Source organism: Epinephelus moara, chromosome 24 (assembly GCF_006386435.1).
Source record: "Epinephelus moara isolate mb chromosome 24, YSFRI_EMoa_1.0, whole genome shotgun sequence".
Classification (NCBI taxonomy): Eukaryota; Metazoa; Chordata; class Actinopteri; order Perciformes; family Serranidae; genus Epinephelus; species Epinephelus moara.
In genome coordinates, this window is record NC_065529.1 from 23,698,954 (window position 1) to 23,709,558 (window position 10,605).

Below are 10,605 nucleotides of genomic sequence, written 5' to 3' on the forward strand. Positions count from 1 at the left end.
AACTGCTCTTACAAACAACTTCACACTCAGCTCTACACTTATTTGGGTCCCAAACAACACACCTGGGCCCCAAACAGCCATAGATTTATAATGATGTTTAGATATTGAACTCATTGTACCCCTAAATAATGTATAAATGGCCCCTAAAATCACAAAAATTGCAACTCTGTGATATACTACTCTCTGTACTTCTCCTACAGAGTAAAACATTATAAAATGACATATATCCAACAGAGACATGTTACTGGTTTTGCTTTTGCTTCAAGGACAGGTTAAATACACTTAGTGGAGGTATTTCTTTCCAAAGAGGTGTATTAGTCACTTGCTGTGATATAACAATAGGTTATAAAGTAGATCATGGGTTTAATTAGCTGAGGTATTTTGCTTGTGGTTTCCTAATTAGTGTTATAACTATGGCAAACATGGTGAAATACACTTAGTGAGACATGCTTGACTCTGTCTACAGAACCCTGATGGCCTGCCCCCACTGTGGCACAAAGTCACAGAGCCTGTTTGCTTTTTTATTCACAGTTTATTAATATTGAACATGTCACATGTCTAAATTGCAACAAATTTGATGCTGCACATCTGTGGGTCCCCAAAAATACACCTACCAAGTGTGAAGTAGATCGGTTGAAAGGTTGTCTAGATATGCAAATTACACACAGACAGACAGGCTGAGATTCCTCGCTTTGAAGTTAGATCAACTTCATACATTGATGACATGTCTCTGGTTGTGTCCTTTGCAGGTATGAACTCTCCCATGGGCTCCAGTCACCCTGGTAACTCTGGAGGCGGAGGAGGAGGAGGGACCACATTCTCCAGCAGCTCCCTGAATGCCCTCCAAGCCATTAGTGAGGGAGTAGGCAATCCTATGCCCTCACCCCTCACCTCTCCTCCCCATCACAAGCCTGACAGCTCCCCGAGCATCAACTCCACCAACCAAGCACCAGGGGGACCCTGTAAACCAAACCTCCCAGCCTACTCCGACTCCAAGAGCCCAGGCAGCTCACTGGGTGCCGGAGCAGAGCAGCAGTCTCAACCGCACCCACACACCCCCACCAGCGAGGGCCTACCTGACAAGCCAGACAGCCAGGCCAGCAGAGAGACGGGTCCGGCAGGGGGAGAACCCAACCGACGAGTCCCTGACACCAAGTGCCACAAGAAGCTTCTGCAGCTCCTCACCTCCCCTACAGATGAGCTGGTGCCACCTAATCACACACCGAGCTCCGGGCCCAGCTCTACGCCGGAGGCTAAAGACGGAACAGCCGGTGTCACTAGCCCCTCCTCGTCAACAGGAGTGTCCTCCTCTACAGGCGGGAATCACAGCACTGTGTCCTCCTCTGGCAGCACAGGACATTTGACAAGTCAGTCATTGCAGGCAAAGCACAAGATCCTCCACAAGCTTCTGCAGAATGGAAACACTCCGGACGAGGTAGCTCGTATCACAGCCGAGGCCACTGGGAAGAGCAGCCTGGATTCAGAGACATCGGAGCCCGCAGCCACTGGAGGGGTTAGGGGATCTGAATCAAAGCAGGAGCAGCACAGCCCTAAGAAGGAGAAGCCCCACGCCCTCCTGCACTACCTCCTCAATAAGGATGACTCTAAAGAAGGTGGAGACATCAAGCCAAAGCTGGAGGAGCTGGAGGGGAGAGGAGCTCAGGGTTCAGGGGTCACCAGCTCAGACCCCCACTGCATGGATGGCAAAGTCAAGATAGAGCCATCTGATGAGGTAAGGCTTTTGCCCAGTATAACAATTTGTTATGCCTGATTTATGCATTTAATGTAATTTAAAATCTGAAGTAGAACACTGTTGTCTTATCATTCTTGTGTCTCTGTGGTTCAGGCGGAGACCCTGGAGACCATTCTGGGTGTCCCGAGGAACAACTCTGGCTTCTACCCTGAGCCAGACTCCAGAGCGGGGAAGGAAGTAGGAAACAAACAGGGAAATATGCCTGAAAGTTTACATGGTAAGTCGGTTCGTCTAGTTGAGTATCATGTTATCAGGTCTAACTAGGCAGCAAAAAGGTGCTTAATGTGTAAAAACAGAGAAGCGTAAGCATGACAATCATAGCAGCCTTGGCATGTCTAATAATTTCTCGAGTCTTGCATAAAGTGTCACACTGTAGATGCTTCCTTGTCAGTGGCAGTCGTAACCTTAGACCTAACTTTGGTATTGTGTGTGTTTCAGATGGGGATAGAGGCCCAATGCCTCCAGCTCAGCGTAGTGTCTATCAAAGAGCCTTGTCCATGGATGCTAAGCCCATGGGTGGAGAGGTAGCAGTAGGTGGTGGGCTCGCCGGCAGACGGAACGTCCCCTGTCCCACGTTGGTCAAACAGGAGAAGATGGATGCGCCAATCCGGCCTGGACCCATCCCGAATGGCTTTCCAGGGGGCATGGGTGTGTGTCCACCACGGGGCAATCCAACAAGTAACTTAAACACTTACTTCTTAGCATGCCCCAGACAGCCTGGCTCTCTATGAGGACCTGGGTCAATCAGAGCAGACATCTTTGTTTTCTCAATGCTACTTTCTTTGAATTTGTCAGCTAAACCCACTTTCTCTGAAAGTACAGAAGCTCTTGGTCCAGTATTCACTGTGTTGCTGAGCTTACAAACACTAAATGTTTGTGCTCTTTGTGTTTTTCAGGAGGTATGGGCAGAGGAATGCCGCAGCGACCTCCCATGTCAGCACCAGGGGACTGGGGGATGCCGAGGTCCAGTGGCAGCCCTGTGGCCGGACCAGGACACCCTGGCATGGGTCGTTCCGGTCCAATGGGAGGACCCATGATCAACCGCTCCAACAGTGTACCTGGAAAGACCAGGTCTATGCTGCAGCAGCAACTCATGGATATGGGTATGTCACATGATGTGTTTGTAACTGTAACTGCTGCATGTTTTGGAGCTTGTACTTTGTTGGTACCTAATATAGTAGAGTAATTTAAATATCTGAGTTGGAGTCATTTTCTGTTGAATTGACCGGGTGGATAATTTGACTCATTGTTGATGTGTCCATGCAAGAAATTTTCCAGGTTTCACTTATATTCTGAAAAAGATGATATTCTTACTGAACTGTTTACATAGCTAATAAAAATTAATAGTCTATTAATATTTCCCTTTCCATGCAGCTGTTCATACTCCGATTGCATGTAAAAGTAGTCATTGTTTCCACTCTACATTAATCATACACTACACATCTTCACTTCTGCATACACTACACATCTTCACTTCTGCAGGTAACAATGAAGCCAGTATGGGTATGAGCCCGTTTGGTGGACATGGACCCCCACCTCAGTCCCCCTCCTGGCCAGATGCTCCCATGGGAATGGACAGGCCGCAGAGTAACAAAAACAGGTTAACATTTTACACAACCCTATCCCTCTAAATTTTTTCCAACTGAGACCGTAACTTCAGAAGATGGCGTTAATATTGTCTTTAAGTGATTTCTTTATCATTTGTTGTGTTAGGGACCAGTTTGGGAACCCCCTGGAGGAGCTGCTGGGGCCCCTGGTCAACAGTGAGGGCCCAAGTGATGAACGGGCACTTCTTGACCAGCTGGACTCTCTGCTCAATACCACTGATGTCATTGCTCTGCAGGAGATAGACCGAGCCCTTGGCATCCCTGAAATAGTAGGACAGGTACAAGACTCACGACAGTATACATCATATACAGTATTACATATACTCATTTTGTCAACAGGAAATAGTAACACAAGTAGCAATAGTAATTCAAGTTAATATTCAATTGAAGATGAATTTGTATTATCTAATTAGACAGTGTGATTTGTGATTTGAATGTGGATCCTCAACTTGTAGTAAATGTTAGTTAGCTCCCAATTTTTTGTAGCTTCTTGCACCACCAATCTGTAAGCCTGTTGTGATACCTGTAATTATTTCGCTGTTGTTTAATATTTATGTGTTTTATGTCAGTGCTCTGTCAGTTGTCTAATTACATCCACCTCTATCCAGCTAAAGTCAATGTTTTCAAACTAGCATGACATGAAACTTCTATTTACCCCAGACCCATGGACCTGAAGGCAACCAACAGGGCCCAGAGCGAGGCCAGGGTCAGCGCCCGCCTTCAGAGTCTTTCCCAGGGCCAGACTCCTCCTTAGGCATGGACCAAAAACCCATGTATAACCAAGGTTACCCTGGGCCCCCAGGGCCCTCCTCTATGGGCATGCAGCCTGGTTATGGTGGCAACACGATGCAGGGCCAGTCTCCTGGAGGCTTCAACCCCATGATGAATCAAGTGGGTCAGACAGGGGGCTTTCCTGGCATGGCGGGAATGGCTGGTATGGGCAACCCCCGTGCAAACATGATGCGACCTCGCATGATGACTGCCACCAAACCTCTGCGACTGCAGCTGCAGCAGAGACTGCAAGGACAGCAGGTGATCACACACACACACACACACACACACACACACACACACACATCTATATTGTTAAATTTATGATACAGCAGGTCCGCTTGTGTCTTCGTAGAAGTCAGTAGCTTCTTGGATTCTGTGTCAATAGTGAACATAAAAACAAACTGGTATATATAATTGTCTCCATCTCGTCTCATCTGGCAGTTTATGAACCAGACCCGACAAGGCATCAAGATGGAACATGCCCCCGGAGGAAACCCTGCAATGCATTCAGGCATGCAACCTGGTATGCAGCCTGGCATGCAGCCTGGCATGCAACCAGGCATGCAGCCTGCAGGCATGGGTGGTCAGGTCAGTCTGGTTTCCCCACATCTAATGTAGTGTGCATTCACTTGCCACTTTTTAATTTCACTCAAGTCAGCATTTGTAGAGTGAAGGTCAAAGTATTTGTTTGTCTGCAGCCTGGTTTCCTGAATGCCCAGATGATGGCTCAGCGCAGCAGGGAGATGATGACCATGCAGATGAGGAGGCAGCGGATGATGATGCTGATGCAGCAGCAACAGCAGCAGGGGCAGGGACAGGCGGCAGCAAGAGGCTTCAGCCCTCCTCCAAATGTCACCGCACCAGGAGGCATGGACAGTCCCATGGGAGGCCCCCCTATAAACCAGCCTGGGCAGCAGGGCTTCAACTATGGAGGTAACTATGGTGAGTCGACTGAGGCGGAGCTCTGTGTCATTTCCTGTTGGATATTCAAGTTTCACACTCATCACTGTTCTCATGTTGTTGTTCTTGCAGGGATGAACCAGCAGGGGGACCCATCATTCATGGCCCCAGGCAGCAGCCCACCAGCAAACATGATGCAGGGACGAATGGGAGGTCCTCCTCAGAACACCATGATGCAGGGGATGCAGGGCAATCCACAGGGAGGGCCCATGTACCCGTCTGGGGACATGAAAGGCTGGCCACAGGGCGGCATGCCACGCAACAAGTATGTAGCATCAGGCTTCTCTCTTTAATCATCACCACTTTAGCACCATACTCAGAAATGTTTTTCCTCATGTGATATTTCTGAATATGCAGAGGTAAATGACTTGTGTCAAACAAAATTTGTTTTATTTTTCCAGCACATACCCCCAGCAACAGTTCCCCCAGCAGGGCAACCAGGGCCAGTTTGGACCCATGATGATGAACAGCTCCATGGGTGGACCCGGGCCTGTCAGCGGGGCTGGTGCGGGACAGATGGGCCAAATGCCAGGACAGAGGCAGGGCCAGATGCAGGGCCAAATAGGCATGAACCCTATGGGAATGGGCAGAATGCCAATGGGACCTGATCAGGTAGGTAATATACTGACACGTAGGACTTCAGTAGCCTTGCATGAGGGTCAGCAGATGTTTTAAAGATGATCTATTACGCCTATTTTCAGGTTCATATAAGGTTTCTACAAGAACATGTTTTTAGGGCTGCACCAGCTCAGAATTATGTACGTCGAATCAGATTTGGCTGTTCAATACGAATAGTTGATTATTCGTTCCTTGTTTTTCCATATAGAGTTTGAGAACAGGGTTCAGCGGGACGTCCAGAGAGACAGTGATATTCACACAATATAACAGGCTAACTGTGCTAACGAGTGATCGCAAATGTGCAGCATCATTTTTTCTTACATCAAACAAAAGCCAAAGTCTGTGTCGTAACAGAGAGAAATCACCAATAAAAGCTTCTAAACACAACCAGACACGTTCCAGCAGGAATATGCTACGAAATTTATAACATCAGTAACCAAGATCAGGTATCCATGATATTAGCATGTGCATGTAGCATTGGAGGCTACATACTAAACACTTGCAGCAGCGTGCCTGGAGCAGATGACCATAAAAAGAAATCCAGCATGCTATGACATCATACTGTAGACAGAATTTAAAAAAAAACTGTTGAAAGCAGTGTTCAAAACAGTCTGTCGCCTGAGGTTTTTGGTCACGGGGATTACTTCTACATATGTTTACCTCATTATGTAAAACTGAAGCCACGTTTATGATGAACATCCTTTATTGTAACACTGTGTATAAGACACAAAATATGGAGAAGCATAATATGTCCCCCTGACACACAGTGGAGATATCAGACATGTACAGCAAAATTCAGAACCTGTAGGAGAGTTTGCACATCTCACTGTTTTTCTCTCTGCAGAAGTATTGCTGAAGACTCGCAGCTGACAGCAGAATCTGGAGCCTTTCAGCTGTGGCAGAGTGGTCCGAGCCCCAAAAAGAGCCGGACCTACACACACAAAGACACACACATAGGAGTTCTCCAGCATAAAAGGTGACGCAGGAGACTCAGCACAACACACTGCTCGTCCTGGAGGAAGTGAACGACAAAGACAGACTCACATACTGTAACTCTGTCAAGGTGACTGACAAACAAAACATCCCTGTATATGGGTGAGCGCATGTTTGTGTGTGTTGACGAGAGTTACGTGGGAGCTGTCGGGCAGCATTCAGCATCACGGCCAGGCTGCAGAACGGGACTATGGTACAACTAGCTGTGGCTGCACTTTACCTGGAGGCTTCTGTGTGGAACAAAGATCGATGCAATATTTCTTCATCATTACAGCCTTACTAGAGATTCAATGCCTTCACAACAATGGGTTTCTTTATTTGTTTCTTTCTTTCTTATCCTTTGGATGCGCCTCATTCTTGAAGTCATCGGAAGCTATAAGCACAGTTTACTATGTTATGCAGATTGGAGCAATAACTCTTGCCTCTACGCTTTAGACTGTAACTGAGCATCGTAACACCTGTTATAAGCAAACAAATGGTACTGCAGTATTAGATGTCTCAAATGTCCTCTGTGAATATGAATTGTAAATATTCTACAAAATATATCAGACGTGCTTTTTAAAGGCCCATTATTGCACAAAGTATGAGACCTGGTTGTATTTTTGTGTCCCATAGGTCAATACTGATTTGGTTGATTTGCTTTCTTTTTTTAATGCCCTTGCAAGTATTGCAGGTGTGTTTGGGGTTTCCTTCCCTCGTTTGTCGTTTTCCGAATGCTGTATTTTTTAAATTTTCCGATACGTCATGTATTTCATGTTTTAGCGAGGCACTTTTACTTGTGACAAGTATCTGATGAGTTGAAGGTTTGAGCTTTCACGCTGTCAGAGGTTTTATCGGAAGGTGGCGGAAGTGAATTCTGTCGGGATAGTCGATGACATGAAATATGATTTTGTTGGGTTCTGCGTGAGGTGAGCTGTATGGAACTCCTCGGCGCACCAACACGCCTGGTCCTTGCAGTGTTCTCCCACCAGCTCTGTCTGTGTCTGTGTGTATTTTTTTATTTACACCATCTTCTTTTGACTGTTATACTCAGCTCGCTGAATCTACCTTCTCAACATGCGCAATCCAAAGATATTTTTCCACATCTCTGTATAGTTTCTGAGCTTTCTGGTGTACATTTTTTATGATATGTGTTATATTAGTCTGATGGTAAATGGGTACATATCATGGATCTGTAAAAGCATTTGATGGTTTTGTACTGTAAGCATAAGGAGCACGGGGCGAAGTTGTTCCACAGTGGGAGGCTATCAGTGCAGCGCGGAGAGGACTGGAAACTCCAAACCCCACAGCAGAACGTTTCGACATCCAGAGAAAACAAAGCATGTTTTTGCTGTGAACGAGAAATACCAATGGAATGAAATCCACCTCAAGACATATCAATATCTCTTCTATCTTTCAGGAAAACAACTTCATTTTGTGTCCAGATTTTGTTACTTCAGGAAACAGGAACTTTGTAGAGTTTGAATGAAGTGCAAAAAGAGGCAAGAGATCGTTTGGTTTGTTTTTGTGTTTTTTTGTTTGGAGGTAAGATAAGCTGTCATTTTACAGGATGTATATTACAGATTTTTTTCTGTTGATGTTGATATTGATGTAAATACAAATTTCTATTTAAACACTCCTGGCTCTGGTTCTGTGTTTGTCTTCTGACTCTAACTCTATAACAGTTACTATCTGTTGCACTGACGAAGTAATTACTCTGATTAAACAAAGCTGATGAGAGCTGCTGCCATCAGGTTATTGCAAGATGCTAATGTGGAATTTACCCATTTCCATTTTTAAATTTAATATTCTGTCAGGAAAAAAAAAGCTGCTTTGATTTGAGTTTAGATATTACACTCTGCTTAGTGTTGTAATGAAGAAAACCTGAATACAATTAATGTATTTGGGCTTACACAGACAGTGATGGAAGAGGCATCCTTAAATATAAATCGTGACAGAACTTTTTATAAGTACTTGAGAAGAGACGTGATACTCTGAGGCAGAGTGGTGGAAGAAGTACTTGGATTGTTTACCCAAGTAATACTAGCAGTATTTGTAAAGATACTCAATTACTTGCAAGAGTCCTGTATTCAAAATTCAGAGAAAGGGCCTAAGTATTATTAGCAAATATCCTTAAAATAGAAGTCTTTTTTTAACTTACTTTTATTGCAATAAATGTGAATCTGTGCAACGACAAAGTGTACAATACAATATCATTTTAATTTTTTTTGTATTTTATACACCGGGTTAGAAAAACAGAAAGAAGGAACAAAAAAAAGTAAAAAAATTTACTACATATATATCCACATATACATACATGTATGAGCACAAATATTTATATTTGCATATATAACTCATGCATGCATACAGATATGCCAACACCCACATATATAGGTTGACTAAAATGGGTGTTAATTGTGCCAAATAAAGGTTGTATAGGTGTGTGTGTGTGTGTGTGTCTGCTCCCCCTCTAAGAAAAAAAAATAGAAGTAGCCAATCTGCAGAAAAATGAAAACAAACAGCTATTTTGAATGCACTTTCATCCTGTGATTTCCAAAGGTGGGGCCCCGCCTTTAGGTCACAGCACACATCTGGGGAATCATGAAATGATCTGTGGAGTTGGAAAGAAGAAAAAACAAAGCTCTGCTACAAATAAATATATCTGGTAGTTTAACTTTTTGTAATGAAATTTTGCATATTACATCCCTTTTGGTCTTAAACAGTTATTTAAATGAAAGGGTCGGACACATTTAGGGGGTAAATCTCTATTAAGTATAACTCCAAACAACTCATGTGAAACACTAATTAGTTAGACTCTTAACTTACATATACACTGATGTAACATGCTGATCCTATCTTAAATGCATGGTAAAATATTTTTCCAATATACATTTCATAAAATGAAAATACTCAAATAACGTACAAAACAAATACCTCAAATGTAGTTCAGTACAGTGCTAACATTCAATGTACTTAGTTACCTCTTGATTTTTACTCCTGGTAATGGACATGCTGTCTGGTTGGGAAGCAGTGGCACTTGAATGTTAAATACATGTCATCTCCGGAATTTAAGCCCATGTTGCATTGAAATATATTTTATGATATTGCTGTTTTATTTACTCTTACTTGTAATAATCATCTTACAGACATTTCAAGCTGCACTCCTGTCATCTAGACCATTTTGTCCTCTCTGCCGTGACTCCTTCCTGTTGCAACATTCCAGCATTGTTGATGCATGAGTGTGATGTCATTGTTTAACAATGCACAACTGTCAGGAGAACATGCTCGGAGGCATACGATTCTTAGCAGGAGCCTGATTTTGTGGACCCACAGACTGTTTGTTTTCTTTTTCATATTCAGATGAGACTTTACACTTGATGACATCACAGATTTGAGCTTTAGCACTCTGATTTTTGGATTTGGGAGAGATTTGTTTATGTTTACTAATTTTTTTGTGTTGTACATAGGTACCCTTTAAATGTAGTGAAGTAAAACAAAGTTGCGTTATATGGAAACACTGTAGTTATACTATATATTTTTATGTCAGCAACAGACCTTTTCATGGCACTGATACCAGAAGGGGGCGCTGTTGTCTACTAATGTGTTCTCCGATATATCAATCGCCACAAACACCAGCTAGCAGGCTTTTTATCCTGTAATTCATTTCACTGTCGCAAGAGGGCGCCAGGTACAAGAGAGTCAAAGGAAGGGACATGAGGTTTAATTCATGTTTACAGACGGACGGATTAAAATAATAATAATAATGATTGTGACAGAGGCACATATCCAATCCAAGACGTGGGCCTAATTGGATTTAATGCTAATAAAATATCGCGTACAGACTTATTATGGAGACCACAATAGGCTGGTCTGCATTTTATCCTCAGCTCAACCAGATTACGTAAGAAGGCTGTGTATCTG

At 43.8% G+C, this 10,605-nt stretch overlaps 1 protein-coding gene across 4 annotated transcripts in view; it reads left to right on the top strand.

Annotated features, from left to right (window-relative positions):
- Positions 1–8,318, top strand: part of ncoa3 (nuclear receptor coactivator 3) — a 34,992-nt gene extending 26,674 nt beyond the window's left edge. For 3 of the 4 annotated variants that reach the window (XM_050036958.1, XM_050036957.1, XM_050036959.1), the window contains 12 exons: positions 750–1,732; positions 1,847–1,970; positions 2,192–2,431; positions 2,650–2,856; positions 3,236–3,353; positions 3,467–3,638; positions 4,021–4,392; positions 4,576–4,722; positions 4,833–5,076; positions 5,167–5,359; positions 5,496–5,706; positions 6,557–8,318. In XM_050036958.1, the coding sequence (XP_049892915.1) occupies positions 750–1,732; positions 1,847–1,970; positions 2,192–2,431; positions 2,650–2,856; positions 3,236–3,353; positions 3,467–3,638; positions 4,021–4,392; positions 4,576–4,722; positions 4,833–5,076; positions 5,167–5,359; positions 5,496–5,706; positions 6,557–6,568 (3,023 nt within the window). In that variant the 3' untranslated portion in view covers positions 6,569–8,318. The remainder of the gene's footprint in view (positions 1–749; positions 1,733–1,846; positions 1,971–2,191; positions 2,432–2,649; positions 2,857–3,235; positions 3,354–3,466; positions 3,639–4,020; positions 4,393–4,575; positions 4,723–4,832; positions 5,077–5,166; positions 5,360–5,495; positions 5,707–6,556) is intronic. The other variant, XM_050036960.1, reaches the window with a different exon arrangement.
- Positions 8,319–10,605: the final 2,287 nt, after the last annotated feature.